The sequence below is a fragment of the Lepus europaeus genome, chromosome 18 (assembly GCF_033115175.1).
Source record: "Lepus europaeus isolate LE1 chromosome 18, mLepTim1.pri, whole genome shotgun sequence".
Lineage (NCBI taxonomy): Eukaryota > Metazoa > Chordata > Mammalia > Lagomorpha > Leporidae > Lepus > Lepus europaeus.
The window spans coordinates 1,444,449-1,469,881 of record NC_084844.1 but is presented as its reverse complement, the minus strand read 5'-3'; the positions used below and the strand labels follow the sequence as shown (position 1 = coordinate 1,469,881).

At 69.2% G+C, this 25,433-nt stretch overlaps 1 protein-coding gene across 4 annotated transcripts in view; it reads left to right on the top strand.

Annotated features, from left to right (window-relative positions):
- Positions 1 to 25,433, top strand: part of BAIAP2 (BAR/IMD domain containing adaptor protein 2) — a 58,549-nt gene that overhangs the window by 2,482 nt on the left and 30,634 nt on the right. For all 4 annotated transcript variants that reach the window (XM_062216490.1, XM_062216487.1, XM_062216489.1 and 1 more), the window contains exons 2-3: positions 8,248 to 8,323; positions 10,343 to 10,429. In XM_062216490.1, the coding sequence (XP_062072474.1) occupies positions 8,248 to 8,323; positions 10,343 to 10,429 (163 nt within the window). The remainder of the gene's footprint in view (positions 1 to 8,247; positions 8,324 to 10,342; positions 10,430 to 25,433) is intronic.

Here is a 25,433-nt window from a genome sequence, read left to right as displayed (position 1 = left end):
TTAGTCGTGGTGACCCCGAGCTGAGCGGCTGAGGCCCTGTCCAGTGGATCCGGGCACGGCTTTGTGAGCTTGCGTGCGGGCAGCGTCTGCGGGCGGAGGTGACCGGCAGGCCTGTAGGCACCCACAAAGCAGGTGTGGCCGTCTGGGGAGTTCCAGGCTGCGCTGTGCCCTGTCCCGTCCCCGTGGGTCTTGTGTTGAGCGTGTCTCCTGGGGAGCAGGGTCAGCTCGGCTCCCGGGGCTGTACTGAGGCCACTGGGGGGGGGGGGGGGTCTGGGCAGATGCCCTGGGAGCCGAGTTCTCACCGGTCGCAGCCCAAGGTGTCGGAACGTCCAGGCCTGCCCGCTCGCCCCGGCAGCACTGGGCGGGCGGTAGGGAGGGCTGGCGTGCAGCCTGGCGGTGGCGGGGGTGGGGACAGCTCGTTCCGGTGAGGCTGGCTAGGGAAGCTGAGGCATGGCCCACCCTTCTCCCCAGGCCGTGAGCAGTAGGCGATGGACGGTACTAGCCATCACCTCTCGTCCCCACTCTGTTGTCTGCCTGCCGGCTGATCTGGACTGGCACCGCCTGTGGCTGTCTTCCCTGGGGGGGGACACCCCGGCAGGGAGCGGTGTGGGGGCGCCTGGGCTGGGCCGGCTCCTGCCCTCTTTCCTTGGCCTGCGGGTGCACCGGGCCAGGGCTCGGCCCTGCACCGCGTGGAGCCTGCGCTCAGGCTGCTGGGCTGTCGGCCTCCCTCACCGCCCACCCCGGGCTCCGCTGGCAGCTACAGCAGGCGAGGCCCGAGCCGGCACCTTCCTCCGCCACACTCCCACCTCCCCCGGTTCACGCCGTGTGTGCAGCTGGGAGGTGGCCGCAGTGGCATGGCTGTCTCTGCGCTGTGCCCGCAGGGCCCCGGGGAGGCCGAGCCGGGTGACCGGGCTTCTCCTCGCCACACGTGCCCCCGAGACCCGGGTTTGCTAACTGCAGCCCTACAGGGCTGGTGCCCGCAGGCACTTGCCCGTGCCACGCGCTGCCGCGTCCTGGGGCCCGCAGCACAGGCGTGCTGGCCTGCTCCTGGGCTCCAGAGCCCTCTGGCTGGGACGGCCTCCCTGCCCTGGCCGGCCCATTCTGCTGGCCTCCCCGGGTGCCCCCGTGAGCCCCCGGTCCCCAGCCTGCAGCCGTGCTGCGCTCTGGGGGCTCCTGGCGGGGCCCACGCCGAGGGCACAGGAGCGGCTGCGGCTCGGAGTCCTGCCACCAAGGGGGGGTCATTTTGGACGCCAGAGCGGGGCCAGGGGCTGTGGCTGTCGGAGCGTTTGTGCCTGACCCCCCTCCCCCCCCACACACCTGGAGGTGACCCCGACTGCCGTGGCTCCTCCCCCAACTCACGCTGCGGGAGCCTCAGCTGCCTGCTCCAGTTCTGGTCGCCAGCCACGCCTGTGTGGTCCGTGGGCTTCCTGCCAGCGCTGCCGGGAGAAGCCTGGCCCGGCTGAGTCCGGTTCCTGGGGCCGGGGGCAGATGGGCAGCGTGGCCCGAGCTCCCCGGGAGCTCTCCTCTGGCCCCGGCGCCTGGCCAGGGCCTGGTGCCGTCGGTTCCGACGTCTGCAGCTGAGGGCCCGGGACCCTGAGGACCCCAGCCCTGCCCCACACCGTGGGGTCCTGCGTGGGGGGATGACCCTGAGGTACCCTCGGTGCAAGCGGCCACAGCGTGGGCCTTGGAGGAGAAAGGCCACCAGCCGGACAAAATGTTGCTTCTTGCTTGAATTTTTGTTTTTTGTTTGCTGAAATAGGTGTTTTTGGCTTTGAAAGTTGTGTTAGACACACACGTGGTGACCGCTAGCACTTCTCTGAGCCGTCAGCACACCTGGAAGCCGAGCTGTGGCTGAGGGCAGGGGTCCCCGCGCCTCCGGGGTCGTGGGGGGGGGCAGTGCCCCCGTGCCTGGCCAGGGCGTCCTTCCAGGCCGCAGCCATGCTGGGTGCCGGCCCCGCGTTGATCGGACTACGGGCCGCCGCCTGTTCTCACTCAGACGGCCCTTACGGGGTTTCCAGCCCGAATGTCCAGACTCACCCTGGCCGGTTGTGCTGGGGCGGTCACCAGGCAGGCCCGTGCTGGGCGACGACAAGTCCACCCCCGCTCCATCGAGAGACGTGGGTGTCTGCCGCGAGGCGCGGGAGGGTGTCGTGGCAGAACAGCCTCGCTGCCCCTACGTGGGGTGGGCAGGCAGGGCTGCTGCCTGAGTGACAGGGACCGGGGGCTCCGCCGGGAGCCACCTCCGGCCGGGGCAGCCGTCTCTGGCAGAGGCGCCCTGGTGTCGTTCCCTGCCACGGAGGGCGCCACCCCGCCCCGTGCAGTGCTGGATGGAGCTTGGGTGCTGCCCCTCCTGCCCTTGGGACGGCAGCCCCATGCCAGCAGTGGTCAGGCAGGTGGCCGGGCAGCCCGGTGCCTGAGCCAGGACGGAGTCGCCGGCCTCACCCTGGCTCCGTGCTGCGGAGCCGGAGCGTCGGCCGCAGGAGCCGCAGGCTGCGCCCTCACCCCTGCAGGCGTCGGTCCCTCTGTGGCTGAGCCAGGATCCCCGCTGGCCGGCGTGCGGTGCCCGTCCTGCGCTTTGGGAGTCTGAGGTTTTCAGCTTCCGTGCCACCGTCTTCTCATTAACGATGCAGCGAGACAATGGAACGCTTCCCGGCACGGAGCCGCACTGACCAGCGGCGGCCTGAGGGTGGGAGGTCCTCGGGAGGGCAGGGGCCGGCGCTGCCCAGCCCCGGCCCCGGCCCCGGCCCCGGCTGCGCGTCCTACCTGCCTGATGCGGGGGAGGGGCCCTCCCTGCCTGCTGCTCCCGCTTCCTCTTCCTGCAGCAGAGCTGGGGGGGGGGTCAGCAGAGGAGCTGGCCCCCGGGCAGGCGGTCAGCAGACCCTGCCTCCATGGCCAGTGCTCTCAGAGCGGGCGAGCCGGCCTCCATGCCAGAAGTGGGGTTCCCTGGGGTCCCCCCCCACTCAGGTGGCCATAATTCAGTGCCACAGCCTGGCAGCTCAGCAGGAGGGCCGGTGGCCCGCTCCCCCACCCCCGCCCTCAGGCTCCCTCTGTGGCCCCGGGGCCTCTTCACCCGCTCCACCTCGGCCACCTCCGGAGACCCCGTCTGCAGACATGGCCACACTCTGAGGGGCCGGGGGTTCCCGTGCTTGGGGAGGGTGGTGGGCGGTTCAGCCGGGGGCAGCGGGACCCACATGCGGCAGAGGCGCCGCCCTGGTTACTGAGGTCCGACCTCAGGGTAGCGACCCGTTTCCCGGCCTCTGACCTCCATCGGGTCCCTGTCCCTGGTGTCGTCGCAGGAGCGGCGGCGGGAGCAGGCCTCAGCTCCGTGCTGACCACACGCGGCCCGGATGCCCCAGAAGGCCGAGTGGCAGCGAGAAGCCCCGTGGCGCAGGCCAGCGTTGCTGGACACGGGTGCGTGGCCTGTCAGCGGGGCAGGACGAGCCTCTCAGGAGGTGGCCAGGCCTGGGGCCCCGCGTGTGGCCCTGGAGAGAACTCTCCATGGACGGACAGCGCAGGCCTGGCTTCCAGCACCTGCCTGCGGTCTCGGGCCGCCCTTGGGCTCGGCCTTACCCAGCTGCTGCCGCGCGAGGCCCCAGGTGTGACGGTGGCCCTCGGAGACCTCACTGCAGAGGGGTCAGACTTGGCCTGAGTGCGGCCTCCCGGAGAAGCCTGCGGGGAGGGTGCGGAGCGGGAGGGCCTGGGGGCCTCGGGGCCCCTGCCAGCCAGGTCTGAGCACAGGTGGCTGCCGCGCCGCCCCCGCCGAGGGTGAGCAGGCTGAGCGCGGGCGTGGCGAGAACGGGGCTTTCCTCGCGGCCACTTATGTTTTTAAGGTTTATTTATTTATTTGAAAGGTGGAGAATTAGAGAGAGGCGGAGGCAGGACCGCTGGGTCACTCCCCAGATGGCCACAGCAGCTGGGCTCAGCCTATCTGAAGCCAGGAGCCGGGAAGTGTCTCCGGGCCTCCCACACAGGTGCAGGGCCCAAGCACTTGGCCGTCTGCTGCTGCTTTCCCAGGCCACAGCAGAGAGCAGAGTGGAGCAGCCGGGACTCACACCGGCGCCCACATGGGATGCCGGTGCCGCAGGTGGCGGCTTCAACTGCTAGGGCACAGCGCCGGCCCCTTGCGGCCACTGTCAGCCGCAGCTACACTGTGGCCTCGGGGTCACCTGGCTGGGGGCAGGGCGGGCGGGGTGATGGAGGAACCCCAGTCACACTGCCCCCATTGCTCCTGACCGCACGCCTGGGTACTGTGCCGAACGCTGCACGGTGGCACTTCCCCAGGGCGGCCACAGGAGCCACAAGCCAGAGCCACCGCCACAGGGCGGGCTGCTCCTCGGCCTCTCACAGCTGCCCTGGCCAGCTCTAGGCCCCCCACCAGCCCCCAGGAGGGCTGGGCCGTGCCCTCTGCCCCACCCACCCCACACACCCTGCTCGGGGTGGGCCCGCACCTTCCCTGAGACAGGTGCCCTGTGTCCTGACGCCCAGCCCCTGTTTGTGGCCGACTACTGCTGGACTGGGGGCTGAGCACCCATGGGGTCCCGTGGCCTGGGGGGCCGTGCCCTGTGGTCCCGTGGCCTGTGGGGGCCGTGGCCTGTGGTCCCGTGGCCTGGGGGGGCCGTGGCCTGTGGGCCCATAGCAGGCAGCCTGGCCCTGCACACAGTGACTCGGCCACAGCTTCCTTCCCTGGGCTGCTGGGGACTTGGGCTGTGGTTCCCCGGCAGGCGGAGGGGCAGGAGTGGGTACCGAGCTCTGCTTGGTCTGTCCTGGCCTCCCCCACCCCCCAGGCCTTTTTCTCCATTTGCCGTTAGCGTGTGGGGAGTCTTACCTCCCTCCTGCTGTGACCAAGTAGGATGCAGCGTGGGGCCGCCTCCTCCAGGAAGCCCCCAGGCACTCGCTGCACTTGTGGGCTTGGTTCTCTTCGCTCAAGAAGGATCCGCAGGACGGATGTCCCAGTCTTCAGAGGGGTCAGAACCGTTCCCCTCACCGCCCTACTCCACACCCCGGGAGCAGGCTGCAGGTGCAGGAGGCCGGCTGCCCTCCTGCAAGCCCCCTCCTCGCCGCTTGGGGACGGGGTGTGTGGCCTCAGGACACTGCCCCCGCCCGCCTGCAGCTCGGGCCTGCAGTCCCATCCCACCTCCCGACCCTGGGAAGCCACACGTTCTGGATGGGGTCTGGCTGGGCGGGCACAGACAGGAGTCATGGGGTCCGTGTCTGTGTGCGGCCCTTACACCTGGGCTGTGGCCCTCGGGGGACTTGCGGCTGCTCCAGAGCTGGCACGGGTTGCTGCCGCCGTCAGGACAGGTGGGAGGTGAGCGGGTGGCACCCTGGCCCCTGCGGAGCTGGAGCGAGTGTTCTCTGGGGAATCGAGGGAGAGCGGTGAGGGGTCTTCCTTAGACGGCAGGTTGCCCTGGGCAGGGCCTGCAGGGGCGGCAGGAGCGAGGTGCCAAACTCGCCCTCCTCCCTGCCGCTGCGGGAACGTGGCCTCCCGAGCGTCCCGGGCGGGGAGCGGGCCAGTGTGGCTGTGTGGTCAGCCCGGGGCTGGGGCCAGGACTCAGCCCTGCCAGGCGCGGCCCCGCTGACCCCGAGACTCACTCAGCCTGGAAAATGGGACCGAGACCCCGGGGACAGGCTGTGAGGGTCCAGGGCGACATGGGGGTCCCCAGGGCTGCCCGGGCTGTGCTGGTGCCGCTGTGGCACCCGTGACAGCGCGTGGTAGCGTGCACTCACCGTGATCCGCCTGCCGCAGTCGTGTAGGACAGGCCGGAGCGGGAGGGCGCCCAGCCCCAGCCAGGGCTCCGATCTGCAGACCTCGGCGGCTCTGCCGTTGCTCCCCGAGCCGGGGACGGGGGAGTCGGGGGCCTGGCCACGGACGTGCAGTTGCAGCCAACGCCAAGTCAGTTTTCTCGAGGGCCGGCCTCTGCATCTGTGCTTCTGTGCCCTCACCCACCCACCCAAGAGCACCTGCCTGGGCGGGCCCTTGGGTGTCAGTGGCTCCTCCCAGCAGAGCCGGCTGTGGGGCTGATGGGGCTGATGGCGCTGCCGGAGGGGCCGGGACCACGGTGTGGGGCTGATGGCGCTGCCGGAGGGGCCGGGACCACGGTGTGGGGCTGATGGCGCTGCCGGAGGGGCCGGGACCACGGTGTGGGGCTGATGGCACTGCTGGAGGGGCCGGGGACCGAGGTGTGAAGCCCCCTGGGGAGGGTGGGCCTGGGGCGAGCTCAGCCATCGTGGGCTGAAGGTAGGGGCTCGCTGGCTGGTTTGGGCGTCCTTGGTTTCCTTCTGGGCATGGCCTGGTCAGAAAGACCCCCGAAAGGGATGACTGTGGGAGGCCCCGGCCAGCAGGGACCCAGGGGAGGGGGGGACGTCGCGGGCGCCGAGCCAGGGCTCCACAGAGACGGGTGCTGCCAGCCAGGGTGCTGGCCTGGGGAGGCGGAGCTGGAGGGAGGGATTCTGCCCGCAGGCTGGAGAGGCCTCCCCAGGGCGTCAGCTCGGCGGCACTTGCGCCTCTGCCATGACCTCTGGGCCAGCACACTGGCCGCTGTGTGTCCTGGCTGGCACCCAGTGCCACGTGCGCCTGCATTCCTGTGTGAACTCAGCGGTGTCACGTGGAGGGCGTGGCTCGCTGCCACCAGCTCCCGGAGGGGGGGCTCCTGTTCTGTTCTCTCCTGCACCCGGGTGTCACTGGAGCTCAGGGGCGGGTCCAGGTGCAGCCTCCTCTCCCGTCAGGGGCCTGTGGTGGGCACGGCCCCCTGTGGGGCACACACACAAACGTGCACACAGGCCTGGCCGGGGGACACGCCCGCTCTGCTGTGGCAGGAGCTCCGGCCGCTGTGCCACAGAGCTCTTGCGGCCAGCATCTGCCCCTGTGCCCCAGTTCCCAGGTGCCCCTTGTCCAGAGGCCTGGCCTGGCCTCCCCGGCGCGTGTCCCCGTCACGTCCCAGCGCCTCTGTGCCGAGCACCAGGATCCCGGCCTGGCCGGAGCGTTTCCTTCCCAGGAGGCCACACAGCCAGCTTGCGGGTTTCTCAGTGTCTGCCTGGCCCTTGGCCCAAATCCGGCCTCCCGGAGCAGCCAGAGGGGTCTGGTGGAGCGGCCACACTTGCGGCTCTGCCTTTTCCTCCCTGCCTTCCTGTGCTGCTGGGGGGGGGGGGCGGCCCTGTCACCGCCCCTCCCCTCGGAAGTTCTCAGCACCCCAGCCTGCCCCGGGCACATCTTGCCTGCTCGGGGCCCCGCGGTCGGGCAGGTGGGGGCCCGTGGCGGCCTCGGTATCAGTGGCAGGGCCGGGCGGCTTCCACCCCCCCCCCCCCCCAGGAAGGATCGGGCCCCCGGCACAGAAGCCGCCGGAAGGCGTCGGCTGTGGCCGGGACGGGTGCTGGGGCCCAGACGGGGCCCCTTTCCAAGCCCCCCGGGGTCCTTGCTGGCTGGGGCTGGCTGTTGACAGTGTGTGCTCTGCCCGTGGCTGTCTCGTCTGGCTGCGGCCTGTGTGCGCCTGTTTACGCCTTGTAATTAAAACATTTATTTGGCCTTCGCGGTGGAATCAGTGTTGAGTCTGAGGACTGCTGATGCTGGCACGAGCCTGCCGGCCGTCGGGCAGACAGATGGGAGCCTGCGGGATTATTCATAGCACGGGGCCGTGGGGCGCCCCAGCCGGAGCCCACGGCTGGTGACTGAGTGATTGACGTGCTGCGGGAGAGTTTGTGTGTGGCCGGCGGGGCCCTGCTGGGCGGCCAGCCCCTCACCACCAGCTCCCCTGTGCCCTGGGCTTGACTTATCCCCATAGCGCAGGCATGAACACTGAGGCCCGGGGCGGCGTTTGACGGGCAGCCTGCCTGGTCCTGGTCCCCCGAGATCCTGGACTTGCTGCCCTGTGGCCCCCGACAGCCCCAGGGAGGCCTGTGTCCATGACGCCTTTTTACGTGTGTATTATAAACGTAGACGTCATGTATTTAGTTTTCTGAACGGCAGAGTTACAGAGCAGGGGGAGAGACAGATCCGACATCTGCTGATCTATTTACTCTTCAAATGCCCGCTACAGCTGGGGCTGGGCGAGGCTGAAGCCAGGAGCTGGAGCTCCATCCGGGTCTCCCTTGTGGGTGCGTTATCCGCTGCCTTCCCAGGCGCGTTAGCGGGGAGCCGGACGGGAAGCGGAGCAGCCGGGACTCCAGCCGGCCCTGCTGTGGGCAGTGGCTCAACCCGCTGTGCACGGCGCCGGCCCCCACAACGCGTTTCTTTCTCCTCTCTCCTTCCAGACCATCATGGAGCAGTTCAACCCCAACCTGCGGAACTTCATCGCCACGGGGAAGAACTACGAGAAAGCCCTGGCAGGTACGGCGGCCCCCGGGCCGAGCAGGGTCCCCGGCCCCACAGGTGGACGCGGTCTGGCCGGGTTCCAGCAGGAGGAGGCCTTTGGCTCCGGAAATAAGCCCCGACCTGGTGTGGGTGCCGGTGAGCCGTCACGGTGTTGGCACAGGCCGGTCCTGTCCCAGCCGCAGCGGTGAGGCCAGCGCTGGCGGCAGCCGGGGCAGGGGCCTGGCCTTCAGTGTCACCTGCCGGCTGTGGGGTTGGCGCTCGCGGGAGGCCCCTGGGGCCGCAGCGGCGCTGAGTTGGTCTCTCAGAGGGTGCAAGCGGCTGCTGTGGCAGTGCCAGGCCCACCCCCGCTGGGCGCATCCGGCTCTCTCCCACGCCACAGGACCAACTGGCTCCTGCCCGGCCGGGTCCTGCTGCTGGGCCTGGCCCCCGACCGCGTCCTGCCCGACCACGGCCCCCGCACTGGGCGGGCTTTGTCCCCAGCTTCCAGGGCCTGGCCGCTCAGCTCCTGTGAATCCTCCGCCACGCGGGGAGCTGACAGAGCGGGCCTGGCCTGGGCAGGAGGGATTGTGCGGCCACTGTGGGTCTGCCCTGTCCGGGGGGCAAGCGTCTCCTGCTCACGCCTGCAGGCTCCCTGGGGCTGCCCACAGGCGGCTGGCTCTCAAAGTCGCAGCCCCGGGGCCTGGGGCACCTGGGACACAGAGGCTCACCTGCTGTGGACACGGCTCTGCCCCTCGGGGTTGTGCGGAGCAGCCAATCGGCCTGTGGGGTCTTCCTCCAGCCAGTGGCCCCTCCGGCCAGCGGCAGCGCGCCCGCCGGGCCTGGCCTCTGGGTGCCCTGTGCGTGTGTGAGGAGGCCTGATGAGGAGGGTCACCGGAGGAGGCTTCTGCAGGGGAGCTGGGAGGCGAGGCCTGGCCTGGAGGTGGGCAGGTGGGGGTGGAGGGCCCGAGCAGGCGCCCCCGGCCACGGCCCTGGACGGGCAAGCAGCCATCACGCTGCCCAGTTGGGAGCAGGTGTCATGGGCAGCCCCGAGGCCGGGATGGAAAGTTCCACAGAGGCTCCACCCATAGAGCCGGCATGCTGGTGCCGACCGGCGACGGCTCCTTTTCTGGAAGCCGCTGCCTGTGGGGTGCTGAGTGGCCTGAAGCCTGGGGCTTTTTCTGACGGCTGGGGCGGCTTCCGGCCCAGCGGCGCTGCAGCCGGGGGAGTGGACATGACGCTGCCTTCCTGGGCCCTGGGTGCTGGGCCCGCGGTCCCCTCCTCGTGGATTTGTGCTCTCGGCTCTTGGATGCCCAGGCACCGGCTCCCCCGGGAGCCCTGGCGAGGCTGCTGGGCCTTCGCTCCTTCTTCCTGTTTCCCGGGCTCGTCCTGCAGTTGGTGTCAGGAGCCCTGCAGGCGGCAGCGGCTACGCATCAGGCCCCCAAGGACCCGGCCCCGTGCCGCAGAGCGAGTCACGTGTGATCGGAACCATAGAATTAAAACACGCCGAAGCCCCAGTGACGCCCCGGCGGGCCCTGCGGAGAGCAGGTGGGAGGTGTCCTCTCACACGGGCGGTGCCTGCCCTGTGGCCTGTGGGGGCCGGGGCTCCTTCCCGGGCAGGAGCTGAGAGGGCTGCAGTGCACCCAGGGGAGGCAGCGGGGGCCCCCGAGTCCTTCTGGGGTCCCGGCAGGCACTGGTCTCACCCGCACCCTGCTGGGGCCTCTGCCCCGCTGCCGTCAGCCCCCTCCAAGCTCCAGCAACCCCCACCGAGGCCTGGAACCCTGAGAAGCGGCACTCCCCTCAGGGTTGGCTGGGAGACCCCCGGGGGGCAGCTTCCTCCCGCCACCTGGGGGTGCTCTTGCCCACGGCCGCCCGTCTCCCGGGGGGCGCTTACAGCCGTGCTTCCCCGCCCGCTGCTGCAGCCTGAGCACCTCTGGACCTGCCTGGGCCCGGGAGGACACAGAGACACGGTCCCTCGCTTCCGGCCGTCGGGGCTGGGACAGCTTCGAGGGTCTCGGCCCCTGTGACAGAAGTGACCGCCCCTTCTCTCCCTCACAGGGGTGACGTTTGCTGCCAAAGGCTACTTCGACGCCCTTGTGAAGATGGGGGAGCTGGCCAGCGAGAGCCAGGGCTCCAAGGAACTCGGTAAGACCCCGGGTCCGGCACAGAGTGCCATCCCGGCAGCTGTCTGTCCCCTGTGTGGTCCTCTGGCGGGGGTAACGGTTGATTTAAATGACCGAAGTCTTCTGTGGGTGCTCCTGACGGCCTGGGCTGCTGCTGGAGCTCGCAGGACCCTGCCCTGGTGCGCACACACGGGCAGTGGGCAGAGCCCGGAGGTGTCCAGGTATCCAGGGCAGGACGTGGGCGGCTGGCACCAGGACTCCTCTGCAGGCTCTGAGTCCAGGGTGGCGTGGGGTCGCTCCTGGTGAGGCGCCGGGGCGGCGTGGGGTCGCTCCTGGTGAGGCGCCGGGGTGGCGTGGGGTCGCTCCTGGTGAGGCGCCGGGGTGGCGAGGTGCACAGGGCTGTGCTCCATCTGCCTGGGGCTCTGTGGCCGCGCAGGACAGGATTCCCAGTGCGGCAGGCGTTGCCGGGGATGGGGCGGTGGGGGGCCTGTGTGTCAGGCCCAGGACGCCTGACGGAGAAGGGGTAAGTCCCGCGGCCGCGCCCCGCCTCTCCTGCTCGGGTTCTCCCCAGGGGCTGGGGTTCTCCCCTTGTGCTGTCCGCTTGGGGCCAGAGTCTCTGAGCGCCGGCTCCCAGGAGCAGCCGCGGCGTCCCGTGTGTAACACACACTGGCTTGTGGTGGGAGAGGGCAGAGGTCAGGCCCGGTGGTTCTGGGGCTCTGTGGTCACCTCCGCCTCTCCCTCTGAGGACGCTGGGGGCCGTGGCCGCAGTGTCAGGATTCCCGTGTGTCCGAGCGGCCAGGCCCCTGACCAGGGAGGAGGGGAGGGGCGCTCTGCGCGTCGACGCCGTCGCTCGGCAGCCCGGAATCGAGGCTGCAGAGCTCCGGGTCCCGCCCGCGGTCACCTTGGTGGGCCGGACCTCCTGCGGCCCTGGGCTGCTGACTTCTGGGTGTCTGGAAGGAGGCCCGTTCTCGGCAGCCCTGCTGGCTCCCGGGGGCCACCCCCTGGTTCGGCAAGAACTGAGCAGGAGCCCCGGGCAGCCCCTGAGAACAGAGGCCCCCGGCTCAGCCTGGGTGGTGAGCGGGATGGGACGTGGTGGGGGGCTTGCAGGAGCCCCCCGGCTCAGCCTGGGTGGTGAGCGGGACGGGACGTGGTGGGGGGCTTGCAGGAGCCCCCCCCGCTCAGCCTGGGTGGTGAGCGGGACGGGACGTGGTGGGGGGCTGAGCAGAGCCCCCCCGCTCAGCCTGGGTGGTGAGCGGGACGGGACGTGGGGGGGGTGCTGAGCAGAGCCCCCCGGCTCAGCCTGGGTGGTGAGCGGGATGGGACGTGGTGGGGGGCTGAGCAGAGCCCCCCCGGCTCAGCCTGGGTGGTGAGCGGGACGGGACGTGGTGGGGGGCTGAGCAGAGCCCCCCGGCTCAGCCTGGATGGTGAGCGGGACGGGACGTGGTGGGGGGCTGAGCAGAGCCCCCCGGCTCAGCCTGGGTGGTGAGCGGGACGGGACGTGGTGGGGGCTGAGCAGAGCCCCCCGGCTCAGCCTGGGTGGTGAGCGGGACGGGACGTGGTGGGGGCTGAGCAGAGCTCCCCGGCTCAGCCTGGGTGGTGAGCGGGACGGGACGTGGTGGGGGGCTTGCAGGAGCCCCCCGGCTCAGCCTGGGTGGTGAGCAGGACGGGACGTGGTGGGGGCTTGCAGGAGCCCCCCGGCTCAGCCTGGGTGGTGAGCGGGACGGGACGTGGTGGGGGGCTGAGCAGAGCCCCCTGGCTCAGCCTGGGTGGTGAGCGGGACGGGACGTGGTGGACGGCGAGGGCTGTGACTCCGGTGACAGTGGCTGCGGATGGCTCGGCGCCACACTGGGCCTCCCTGGGAGCTGCAGAGTTTGGAGAAGGGCCAGCTTCCCGACCCCATCGCGGTGTCACTGGGTGCTCTGTGTGTGCGTGTGTGTGCGTGTGTGTGTGAGCATGAGAGAGAGAGGAGAGAGCATTTTTTTTTCTTTTTTTTTTAAAGATTTACTTATTTATTTGAAAATCAGAGTTACACAGAGTGAGGAGAGGCAGAGAGAGAGAGAGAGAGAATCTTCCATCTGCTGGTTCACTCCCCAATTGGCCGCAACGGCCAGAGCTGCGCCAATCCGAAGCCAGGAGCGAGGAGCTTCCTCCAGGTCTCTCACGTGGGTACAGGGGCCCAAGCACTTGGGCCATCCTCCACTACTTTCCCAGGCCACAGCAGAGAGTTGGATTGGAAGAGGAGCAGCCGGGACTCGAACTGGTGCTCATATGGGATGCCGGCACTGCAGGCCAGGGCGTTAACCCACTGCGCCACAGCGCCGGCCCCGAGGGGGCATTTTCTTCCCTGTGGAACCAGGAAATGCAGGCCTCGGGGACCCGCAGTGCGGGGGGAGTCCTGGGGGTATGGGAGGGGTCGGGGAGTGGTCCCACAGAGGGCAGCCAGGTGCCGGTGGGGGGTGACTTGGTGGCAGGCCACACAGGTCACCCTGAGAGGGCAGGGCGCCACGATTCCACAGTCTTCACACGTGTGCAGCCGTGAACCCTGCACCCGCGCCGGCCCTGGCAGCCCCGGCGTCTGCTCTCCGGCCGTGCATCCCACCGTGGCGGTGTGGCCTTCGGGAATGGGGGGACGGCTGCTCTTGCCCAGCGGCCGGGGTGCGTCCTGCCATGGCACATGTCGGGGCTCCGCTCCCCTCGTGGCTGACGGGCTCGTGCCGTCGGGACCACGTTCATCCCTGTCAGCTCACACGCGTGTACAAGCGTGTTTGCGTACATGTTGAAGGCGTGCGTACTCCTGGAAGTGGACCGGCTGGGTGGAGAGGTCAGGTGAGTCTTTTTAATGTGCAGATTGTGTGTTGTTTGAGAGGCAGAAAGGGAAACCGAGGCAGGCAGAGCTGCCGCCAGCTGGTCCCCCCCTGCAAAGGCCTGCAAAGCTGGGGCTGGCCTGGGCCGGGCGCGGGACCCTGCAGCCCCTGGGGCGGGCATTGGCAGGAAGCTGGCGTTTGGAGCGGGTGCCCCACGCCCCGGCTCGGACACGCAGCTTCCCCGTGCGTCTCGACAGGCAGCGCCCGCCCTCGCTGCTTCCGCTGAGGGTTTCCGTTTGGATGCGTCTTCCCGGGGGAGGTCTGGGCTGAGCCTCGTACTTCCGGCTGCCACGCCGGGCGTAACCATCCGCCTCGTGTTCGCTCCGCGGGTCCTCACGGCTGAGGCGCACGGTGGGTGATGGTGGCTGACTGCAGCTCTGCTGGGGTAGGTTGGGGTGCAAGGGGAAGCCCCTGCCCCCAGCAGGGCCGCGAGCTTGTCCGAGGCCCCGGGCCCCCTCCCCGGCCCCAGGCAGCCCTGCCCGCGCCCTTCAGCGTGTGCTGGCTGCGGCTTTGTATGAACAGGATCCTGCGGTGTAGCCACCCTCTCCGCCCGCTGCCATCGGTCCGTGTGGTCGTCCACGTAGCCGTCGGTCTGTGTGATTGTCCATGTAGCCGGCGTGGGGCAGCAGCCCGGGGTCTCAAGCCGAGCGGCGTCCTCGGGGCGGGGGCGCCAGGGTTGCTCTGGGTGGCCTGTGGCAGAGCGTTCAGGTGGCTGGCGTCTGGCGCGCCCGTGCCGGCTGCCGGCCCCCTGCAAGCTGCAGGTGCACGTCCTCTGCCAGTGTGCACCCCCAGGTTTCCCTCCTAACCTACGTGGCCTTTCGTGTTGTGTTTTTAGAACAAAAATGGTTGGGTTTTTTGTTTGTTTTGTTTTAAAGATTTATTTGAAAGGCAGAGCTGCAGAGAGAGAGGGAGAGACAGAGGTCTTTGATCTGCTGGTTCACTCCCCAAATGTCTGCTGTGGCCAAGGCTGGGCCAGACCGAAGCCAGGAGCCAAGAGCTCCTTCTGGGTCTCCCACGTGGGTGCAGGGGCGCGAGCACCTGGGCCGTCTTCCACTGTCTTCCCAGGGAGCTGGACTGGAAGTGGAGCAGCCGGGGTTGGACCTGGCGCCCACACGGGGTGTGGACACACGGCAGCTGAACCCGCCACGCCACAGCTCCAGTCCCAAACGTCTGATTTTGACGGAGTCCGTCGACTGCCTGTTTCTCGTGCTGCTTCCTGGGACTTTGGGCCGAGGACCCGAGCCGGGGTCTGGCGGCGGCTTTGTTCTCCGGGTCGGTGGCTGCCTCCCTGCTGCGTCCGCTCTGAGTTCCGCGTCCTGCGCTGGCGCCCGGCCTCCGCTGCCAGCTGGGTCGGTGTCTCGGTCCGTTTGTGTCTTCTCCCTCGGGCCCCACCCAGGGCCCCGTCTCCCTGCTCGGCCCCAGTGGCCGGGCTGTGCTTCTGCGGCCTGGGCTGAGCGCGTGGGCATCTGCAGGTCTGTCGTCCGCCGGCCCCGGTCCCTGGGCTGAGCGCCTGGGCATCTGCGGGTCTGTCGTCCGCCGGCCCCGGTCCCTGGGCTGAGCGCGTGGGCATCTGCGGGTCTGTCGTCCGCCGGCCCCGGTCCCTGGGCTGAGCGCGTGGGCATCTGCGGGTCTGTCGTCCGCCGGCCCCAGTCCCTGGGCTGAGCGCCTGGGCATCTGCGGGTCTGTCGTCCACCGGCCCCGGTCCCTGGGCTGAGCGCGTGGGCATCTGCAGGTCTGTTGTCCATTGGCCCTGGCCCTGGTTCACTCTCCAATGGCTGCAACGGTTGTGGCTGGGCCAGGCCAGAGCCAGGAGCCAGGAGCTCACTCGGGTCTCCCACGTGGGTACAGGGGCCCAAGGACTTGGGCCATCGTCCGCTGCTTTCCCAGGCCTTAGCAGGGAGCTGAACTGGAAGAGGAGCAGCCGGGGCTCAAACCGGCGCCCAGGTGGGATGCCAGCAACCGCAGGCAGCGGCCTCACCCGCTAGGGCACGGCGCGGGCCGAGCCTTGTGCCGTGAGGCGAGCGCGTCTGGCCCCAAGTGCTCTGCCTGGGGTTGCCTGTGCGCTCCTCCTCTTCCTGTCCACGGCCGGGGCCTTGCGTGTCTGGGTCAGTCCCTGCGGCACGGCCGGTGTCCCTGCAGCCCGGGCCAGGCTGGGGAGGAGGAGGGTCCTGCCCAGACCTGTGTCCGGCCACATGCACCCGCTCGACCCAGCCCTCCACTGTTCCCAGGCACTCAGTCTTGGCCAAACCCATCTCCCTGGCCGCCTTCCGGCCCCTGGCTGCTCCTGGCCACTCCCCTTCCTCCTGCCCGCCCCACCCCCCACCCCACTCTGGTTCTTCGAGCTGTGGTTCCTGCTCTACTCGGGGGCGAGGGGTCTCGGCAGCCCCACACTGCGCCGACACAGTCGGCCGCGGGAGGCTGAGACAGGGTTGACTGTGCCGTGTGCTTCCCCGTTCTGAGCCCCGTGGCGGCCACTGCCCGGGGAGCCATTCATGGTCTAATGGAGCCGCCGCGCCGCCTCTTTCTTCTCCCTGTCTCTGCTGGAGTAAGGAGAGGCCGGGCCGGGTCTGCCTTTGGTCCTGCTGGCCTCTCTCTCGCTCCCGCAGGGGAGGCGGGCGGAGGGCGCCGTTCCCGCAGTCCGTGTCGGGGCCTTTCCCCGGGTGTCCGCCCAGCCCGGGCGTGGAGGCGGCTCCCGCTCCGGAGGCTTCCCAGAGCCCTCGGTGCCCTCAGCCCCACCCGCACTTCCTGCCTTCCCAGTGCCCGCGCCGTCCCTGCCATCTGCTCCGCGGACAAGTGTTAATTACGAGAGTGCGTCCCGTTGCCGTAACAGCGCCTGTGATCCGAGCTCCCCGCGCGGCCACTCCGCAGCTCCCCACGCAGCTGGGCTGGTGACCATGTGCGGCTGGGTTCGAGGCTGCAGGCGCCCTGGGCCTGTGCAGAGAGGCCCCCGTCTGTGGCCGCAGTGCCGGGACACCGGGAGGGAGGACGAGCTGACCCCCAGGGGCTCAGGCCCGGCCCTGGTGGACGCGGGGACTGGGATTTGCCAAGTTCCTGCCCCGTCTCCCGTGTCCGGCCCCTCTGCAGCTCACTCTGCCGGCCAGCCTCAGTGTGCCCACTGTGGACGCAGCCATGGTCCTCACGGAGGTGGACAGCAGTTGTCCAGTGTGCCTTGCCCGCGATCAGCCGGGCTGACCCCCTGGATGACCGCAGCTCGGCCCACCTGCAGCCTAGGCCCTGAGGCTCTGCTGCATGCACACGGCGACAGGGAGCAGAGAGCTGGGCTGAGCTGACCCGGGGGGGGGGGGGGGACGTGCACCTGGGCACACCTGAGCAGGTGGCTCTAGAGCTGGGCTGAGCTGACCCGGGGTGGGGGGCGTGCACCTGGGCACGCCTGAGCAGGTGGCTCTAGAGCTGGGCTGAGCTGACCCGGGGGGGGGGGGGACGTGCACCTGGGCACACCTGAGCAGGTGGCTCTAGAGCTGGGCTGAGCTGACCCGGGGTGGGGGGCGTGCACCTGGGCACGCCTGAGCAGGTGGCTCTAGAGCTGGGCTGAGCTGACCCGGGGTGGGGGGCGTGCACCTGGGCACGCCTGAGCAGGTGGCTCTAGAGCTGGGCTGAGCTGACCCGGGGTGGGGGGCGTGCACCTGGGCACACCTGAGCAGGTGGCTCCAGCAGGGAGCAGGGAGGGGCTTGTGGGGCATGGCTGCCGCTCCGGACTGAGGGGCGCCTTCCCCCAGAGACCCTGGTCCTGCGTGCGGCCAAGCTGCATGTTGAGCCCGTGTGGCTCCGGGGGCCTGGGCCCGGTCAGCTCTGCCGTTTCTCGGCCCGCGCCTCCCTCGGGAGGCCTCTGTTCAGCTCGGCTCCTTTGAAGAGGTGCTTTGTACCTGCCAGGCCCAGGGCGCCCTTGTTTGTGACTGCGGGCATGTGTGCGCTTGCCAGGCGCTTGGATTCCCCAGAGCTCCGAGCTGGGCTCGCCGCAGGTGGCAGCGTCCCCACCCACAGCTGAGGGCCAGGCCCCTGAGTCACTGCGTCCAGGCGTGGCCTGGACGTTCTGTAGCCCTTGGCTGCGTCCACACCTCGCTAGCTGGAATGAGGAACAGGAGAGCATTCCAGGTGCTCACCTTGAGGGGTGCGGGGGGTCCAGGTGACCCCCGGTTCCGGCAGTGGTGGCTGCCTGCCCACCTTGGAGGCCCAGGGTGGCCCTGTCCCGTCCCCTGTGGCTCCCGTTGGCTGAGACAGTTTGGAGGCCTAGCTCTTGTGCTCCGGGTGAGGCTAGGCAGGTGATCGGGCTGTGTCCAAGCCCCTCCTGGGCTGGGCAGAGCCCGCCACCCCGGCCGAGGCTTGCGTCCAGGCTCAGGCTCGGCGCGGGCAGTGGCCGTGGCCTCCCTCCTGGGCAGGTGACAGCCCCTCTGCAGATGGCAATCCAAGGCCCTAATTAGAGCCACACAGTGGGAGCTGTGCTGGTTTCCCGCCGCCCAGGGGCCTGACGCTGCACACCCCGGCTGTCCCGGCCTCCCCCGTGTCCGCTGCCGGTGGACGGGAGCAGGCGGCCTCCCCTGGCCTGCCCTGGGCTGAGGGCTCCCCTTTTGGGAGCTGAAGGACCCAGGGCGGGGGTACTCCTGAGACAGAACCCACACGGCTGCCCCGCCCCCGGTGCCCGGGGACAGAGGCGCTGGCCCGGGACCCCGCTCGCCCTGTGCGGCCCCAGCGGGGCTCCTGCACGGCGGCTTTTCTGAGCCTGTGTTTACGTCTGCGTGGCCTTTGGGGCCGACAGCAGGGTGGGGCTGGAAGCCGGGAGGCCGTGGGTCCCTGCAGGTCTCCTAGGCTCAGGTGACAGCTCTCCTGGGGGGGGGGGGGGCCCAGGGGCCTCCATGCACCCGCCCTGCCGCACGCCCGGGGCCAGCCTCAGCCTCTGTCGGGAGAGATTAATAAGCGTCCTAATTGGATTTGCTGTGTTCTGGGCAGCGGCTCTGAGGTAGCGGGAGCGGCTCAGCTTCCTGTCCCCGTGCTGCAGGGTGTCAGTGAGGACAGCCGGGCCAGGCGGGCCCGCCTCGGCTGGTCCTGCTGCTTTCTGTTTGCAGGAAGGGAGGAACCTTCTGCCCGTGCCTGTGCCGGCCTCTTTCCTGTGGGTCCGTGGGAGCAGCGTGCCGCTGTGCTGCAGGGGCGTGGGGCGGGGCTGGGGCTCGGCGCGGCCCCGGCAGGGCCGCCTGCTCCAGCTCTGCCCCTGCCCCGAGCAGAAGCGGGGCCTGGGCCAGGCCCTGACTTGCCACAGACGGGCGGTGACACCACTTAATCCGCTTCCTGCACCAGGCTGGGGAGACGCCCTGAGCAGTCCCTCCAGAGCCCGAGGCCTCAGCCCCCTGGCGGGGTGACGGCCAGCCCCAGCCCTGCGATGCCAGGAACGCTGCAGGGTGCTGGGGTCCCCAGGAGTCCCCGGGCCTGCGGCCCAGCTGAATCACCGGGGACGCCCCGATGTTTCCTCGGTGCTGTCACAGCTCTCCTGAGGAAGGACAGAGGCGCTGGCCACACCCAGGTGTGGCTCCCACACGGCGGCCGTGGGGTGAAAGGCAGGAGGCTCTGGCCGGTGCCCCAGGAAGTGCTGGCCCTGAGCACTCAGGGGCATTGGCTGGTGGGAGCTGGGCCCATCAGAGGCACCGAGCGCACAGGCCCCGGCAGCCTGGCGGACCCGCGGTCGGGGGCTCTGTTCTCATTCGTGTCTCTCGAGGTTGGAGCAGGCTGGTGCCTGAGGTGGTGCCGGGGGAGGGCTGTGGCCGCCGCAGGTGGGCTGGGAGCCGAGGCTTGGCCGAGCTGCCTGCCTGGTCCTCGGTGGCACGTGTGAGAGTCCAGGCTGGGTCAGCGGCTCTGTGTGGACTCTGTACCTGCAGAGTTGCCGGGCAGGGGTCTCCCGCAGCTGGCCGTGGGTCAGGGGACATGAGGCGGCAGCTCTGCCCGCAGTGGAGGCGCCGTTCGGGCGGTCAGTGCCACTAAGAGCCAGGCCAGGGCCCCGACTCAGCGGTCAGCTCTCGGCCACTGCCTCTGTCCCCAGGAGCACGTCCACCAGGCAGTCCTGCTTGGCTGGGGCACCGAGTCCTCCTGGGGTGGGGCACTGTGATTCTGGGGAGGGGTCCTTGTCAGGTCAGGGCCCAGGCCCCTCATGGCTGGGTGACCCTGGGCAGGGCCGTGAGTGACCGTCATCCCAGACGGCCGCCGAGTTCTGGCCATTCCAGCCTCTGTCCCCTCCCCCCAGCCACGTTTCCCTGTGTGGTCTGCACGCGTGTGGGAAGCGGCGCAGGGTTGGCACGGGGGCTCTCTGTGCGGCGGCCATCTGCACCGCCTGCCTCTCCTCCAGCCTCTGCGCACGAAGGTGGGGGACCGGGGACTCGGGAGGGATTCCGGGGACGCTCATCCAAGTTCCTGTGCCTACTGCCTCTGCCACGGGCTTGCTTGTCCCTTTGGGTGACCGCTCCGACGCTGCCCACTCTCGGGAGCCCAGCTGCCAGCCTGCGAGGCTCCTGTGTGCTGCCTGTGTCCCCTGAGACATGGAAACCCTGCTTGGGGCTCGGGGGGATGACGCACTGGGCAGTTCCGGACACGCGATGATGGTGGCCGGGGCGGGAACTGGTCATGGGCAGATCCGCCCACCAGGACAGGTGCGGACTCCACTCTCAGCTTTGCCGGGGCCGCACCACCCGTGCTGAGGGTGTCCAGGTGGCGTCCTGGGCCTGGGCGTCAGGAGACCCCGGTCACTGCTGAGGAGCCAGGAGGCTGAGGGGCAGCACGTGCCCCTCCCTGAGCTGTGATCCTGTGGCCCGGGAGCTGTGCCCAGTGAGCGGAGGGAGCAGGTTAACGGATCCCCGTTCCCTGCTTCTGGGGCAGCCTGTGCCGGCCAAGTCTGAGCAAGTGCAGGCTGGGCCCCCGGAGACTTGAGGTGGCAGAGTCTGGCCCAGCTGCGCCGGGAGGAGGTGGCCTGAGGAGCCGTGGCCGCCGCACAGGAGGCGGCGTGGCCCCTGCTCCCCTCGCCCCATGCAGCCCCGGCATCCGAGGTCGGGTTGTTGACACAACATGGACGCCAGGCGGCTCTTTGGGGCTGTTTTGTTTCTGAACAACACATCCGTGAGCATCGCAGGCTGCCGCCGTTGCCATGGCAACGTGGCCATTGATTTCTCTGTTGGTTCCTCACCGGCCGCGTCCCACGTGGGCCCTTGTGTCAGAGGGTGAAGAAGAGCCGTCTGGGCAGCAGACGCAGGCGGGCCCGGGAGGGGGTCTCAGCTCTGCCGGCGCTGGGGCCCCCTCTGGTCAGCCGGCCCCGGGAGGGGGTCTCAGCTCTGCCGGCACTGGGGGCCCCTCTGGTCAGCCGTTTGATTATCAGCTCTCCGAGGCAACTCTGCTCTGGGAGCCCCCAGAATACTTGCGCACGATGGGTGTTGGCTTCAAAGACGGCGCCGGAGCCTGGTGTTCACAGCCAAGCTTGAGCAGCTGACCCCTTGGCTCGGAGCCCCTCTGCCACCAGCAGAGACGGCCAGCGCTCCAGCGTCTCCTGAAATGACAGAAAAACCCAGTTAATGATGTTTTCAGTGCCTGCAGTGTCCTGGTGACCGAAAAGGACACCGCGTACTCAGGGGTGCCAGGCACACCCCACCCACCCCGCCACCCGCAGCTCTTCCTGGGGTCGGTGTTCGGCTCCAGCAAGGCGTGGTCGGAGGCCTGGCTGCACGGGTCCTGGATGCCAGTCGTTCCCCAGGCGAGGCTGCCACGGTCACCTCCCTGCCCACAGCCCCCAGGGCCTCAGCAGGGGCAGCTGGGTCGCTCCAGCCAGCAGGCCCCTCCTCCGTCCTTGCCCCAGGCTCCTTTGGGTCCCACAGTGAGGTGCAGCGAGGCCCGGCCCATCACAAGTCAGTGCCAGGGGTTCTCCCAGCGTGCCCTGGTTGAGCCTTGTGGCCTCAGGCTTTGAAGGATGTGAGGGCGTGATGCCCACCTGTGGCTCGTGCAGGCCGGCCTCCGCTCCCCCGCCCAGCCCAGTGTTTCCACGGGGCTCAAGTCTCCTCCAGGGAGGGCCTCGTCCAGCCAGACCCGGGACCCGAGGGCTTCTCCAGGACCAGAGCCCCTCTGCCTCCTGGGACGGCACCACGCAGGTGCCGTGGGATCGCCGTGGGGGAAGCGTGGCTGCCCGCCGACCACTCACGCTCCCTCCCTCAAGAGCCGTTGGGCTGGGCTGGGCCTCAGCCACACGTCCTGGGCCGTGTGCTTGGGGGCTTTCCTTAGTGCACCGTTCCGGCTGCTCCTGGGGGCCTGTCTGGGCTGGGGAGTCCTGCAGCGGCTGCTGTGTCCTGGGGTGTGGGTGCCGGGCTCAGGGCATGTGGGTGCTGGGCTTAGGCTCAGGGTGTGTGGTTGCTGGGCTCAAGTGTGTGGGTGCTGGGGTCTGTTGTGGGTGCTGGGTTCTGGCTCAGGGTGTGTGGGTGCTGGGCTCTGGGTTAGTGGGTGCTGGGCTCCAGCTCAGGGTGTATGGGTGCTAGGCTCAGGCATGTGGGTGCTGGGCTTAGGCTCAGGGTGTGTGGTTGCTGGGCTCAGGCATATGGGTGCTGGGCTCCGGCTCAGGGTGCGTGTGGGTGCTGGGCTCAGGGCGTGTGTGGGTGCTGGGCTCAGGGTGCGTGTGGGTGCTGGGCTCAGGGTGCGTGTGGGTGCTGGGCTCAGGGTGCGTGTGGGTGCTGGGCTCAGGGTGCGTGTGGGTGCTGGGCTCCGGCTCAGGGTGCGTGTGGGTGCTGGGCTCAGGGTGTGTGGGCGCTGGGCTCAGGGTGCGTGTGGGTGCTGGGCTCAGGGTGCGTGTGGGTGCTGGGCTCAGGGCGTGTGTGGGTGCTGGGCTCAGGGTGCGTGTGGGTGCTGGGCTCAGGGTGCGTGTGGGTGCTGGGCTCAGGGTGTGTGTGGGTGCTGGGCTCAGGGCGCGTGTGGGTGCTGGGCTCAGGGCGTGTGTGGGTGCTGGGCTCAGGGTGCGTGTGGGTGCTGGGCTCAGGGTGCGTGTGGGTGCTGGGCTCAGGGTGTGTGTGGGTGCTGGGCTCAGGCATGCAGGTGCTGGGCTCAGGGTGCGTGTGGGTGCTGGGCTCAGGGTGTGTGTGGGTGCTGGGCTCAGGCATGCAGGTGCTGGGCTCAGGGTGTGTGTGGGTGCTGGGCTCAGGGTATGTGTGGGTGCTAGGCTCAGGGTGTGTGTGGGTGCTGGGCTCAGGGTATGTGTGGGTGCTGGGCTCAGGCGTGCAGGTGCTGGGCTCCGACTTGGTGCGTGCGGGTGCTGGGCTCAGGGCGCGTGTGGGTGCTGGGCTCCGGCTCAGGGCGTGTGCGGGTGCTGGGCTCAGGGTGCGTGTGGGTGCTGGGCTCCGACTTGGTGCGTGCGGGTGCTGGGCTCAGGCGTGCAGGTGCTGGGCTCAGGGTGCGTGTGGGTGCTGGGCTCCGGCTCAGGGCGTGTGCGGGTGCTGGGCTCAGGGTGCGTGTGGGTGCTGGGCTCCGGCTCAGGGTGCGTGTGGGTGCTGGGCTCCGGCTCAGGGCGTGTGTGGGCGCTGGGCTCAGGGTGCGTGTGGGCGCTGGGCTCAGGGTGCGTGTGGGTGCTGGGCTCAGGGTATGTGTGGGTGCTGGGCTCAGGGTGTGTGTGTGTGGGTGCTGGGCTCTGGCTCAGGGCGTGTGTGGGTGCTGGGCTCAGGCGTGCAGGTGCTGGGCTCCGACTTGGTGCGTGCGGGTGCTGGGCTCAGGCGTGTGGGTGCTGGGCTCTGGCTCAGGGCGTGTGTGGGTGCTGGGCTCAGGGTGCGTGTGGGTGCTGGGCTCCGGCTCAGGGCGTGTGTGGGTGCTGGGCTCAGGGTGCGTGTGGGTGCTGGGCTCCGGCTCAGGGCGTGTGTGGGTGCTGGGCTCCGGCTCAGGGCGTGTGGGTGCTGGGCTCCGGCTCAGGGCGTGTGTGGGTGCTGGGCTCCGGCTCAGGGCGTGTGTGCTAGGGGATTTGGATTGAGGGCTTTAGGAGGCTCTCGGAGGTCACAGTGAGCGAACACAGGAGCCAGGGTTCAGGCGGGAGCAGCCCTCCGAGGGTGGCCTCCCTCACACACTCTGCTTCCGCACGTCCTCCACCCTGTGCTGGAGCTGAGGGCCAGTGGGCTGTCTTCTGCTGGCTTGGGCGCACAGCCTGGACCTTAAGTTCTAGATCCTTCCCAGGGCTAGGCAGAGCCCAGGAGCCAGGCCCTTCCTCAGACACACAGGCTCCACGCCGTCACGGGTGGGCCCCCTGCCCTTGTCTGGAGGGGCCCCGTTGTAGCCCTCTTACACCCCATCCTTGCGAGGCTAATTCCCAGAGTAGGAGGGACAGGGGTGCAGGGGGCAGAGACCCAAGTACTCAGGCCAGGAAGAGGCATTGGGAGGGAGGGAGGAGGTGTGGCCATCTCCAGCCACACCCCCTGACAGGTGGCTGCAGAGCTGCACCTGGGGCCAGCCGAGGCCGATGTCCTAAGGCCCCTCGTCCCCCTGGTCCCAGGCCCCCAGGTCTCAGACACAGTCCCGGGTCCAGGCGCGGCGCCTGCTCTTCACTGGGGAGGGAGTGGCATCTTCCTACGGCTCTGCTGTCCGTCAGGAGGCCCAGGCCTGGGCCCTCCCCTTCGGGTCCCCCTCCCGGTGGTGGCAGACGAGGGCTGGCCCTGCTGTGGCGCGGGGGGCTCCAGGAGCGTGGAGAGCACCTTGTGTGTGGCATTGGACCCTCGCCGCCCCCACGCCGGGCCCTGCTGGCCTGGCCCCGCAGAGCGGGCGTGTGTCCCCCACCATTGGAGGACATTCAGGACACGCTCTGGTCTGGGGGAGGGGTCATCCCGGGAGTCCGCGGTTGAGTCCGAGCGCCTGGAGCTGCTGGTCAGCCTCCCGCGGGGTCTGAGCTGCGCCGGAGTCGTCCCCCTCTGCCTCTGACAGCTGGGGGGCTTCCTCCCGGCCCCGTGCGGTGCCGCCGTCAGCCCCCATGGGTTGTGAGCGCTCATCTCTCCCGGGAGAGCCTGGCCCACCCGCGCCTTGGCCACGCCCTCCCTGCCTTGCTCGTCCCGACTCCCACTCCCTCGCAGCTTCCTGTCACTTACAGATGGTGAGAACTTTAGATCTCTGGGGAAAATGAAGAGGGAGAAGGCCAGACTCTGCACAGTGTCGCTGTTTGGAAAAATACAATGAGACGGAATGTTCTAGATCAGAGGCACTGGCCACAGCGTGAGGCCGTCCAGTGTGCACACAGCGTGAGGCCGTCCAGTGACCACACGGCGTGAGCCCGTCCAGTGTGCACACTGACCACACGGCGTGAGGCCGTCCAGTGACCACACGACGTGGGCCCGTCCAGTGACCACACTGACCACACGGCGTGGGCCTGTCCAGTGACCACACTGACCACACGGCGTGGGCCTGTCCAGTGACCACACTGACCACATGGCGTGGGCCCGTCCAGTGACCACACGGCGTGGGCCTGTCCAGTGACCACTCTGGCCTCAGTGGTCACCAGGCAGCGCCCATGTGTGTAGTGATGATTAGTAAAGAGGAAGAGGGGAAAGGCCAGCGAGACCGTGCTCCCGAGGGCCTGGCCGGGAGAGCCACGCCGGCCTCGTGGGACGTCCCCGAGCCTCAGCACCCGGCGTCCGGGCGGCCCTGCTCACCAGGTGTCTCAGTGCCCACAACAAAACCTCAGGGGCTGGGGGCTGGCGCTGTGGCACAGTGGGTAAAGCCACCACCTGCAGCGCCGGCATCCCATATGGGTGCTGGTTCGAGTCCCGGCTGCTCCACTTCTGATCCAGCTCTCTGCTATGGCCTGGGAAAGCAGTGGAGGATGGCCCAAGTCCTTGGGCCCCTGCCACCCGCATGGGAAACCGGGAAGAAGCTCCAGGCTCCTGGCTTCGGATCAGTGCAGCTCTGGCTGTTGGGGCCATTTGGGGAGTGAACCAGTGGATGGAGGACCTCTCTCCTCTCTCCCCTCTCTCTCTCTCTCTCCCCTTCTCTGTGTAACACTGCCTTTCAAAAAAATAAATAAATCTTAAAAAAAAAACCTCAGGGGCTCAGAAAAGCGTGTGTGGTGTGTGGTGTGTGTGCACAGCATGTGTGTGGTGTGTGTGGCGTCATACATGTGGTGTGGCACGTGAGGGCCTGTGTGCACATGTGCACCTGTGGTGTCAG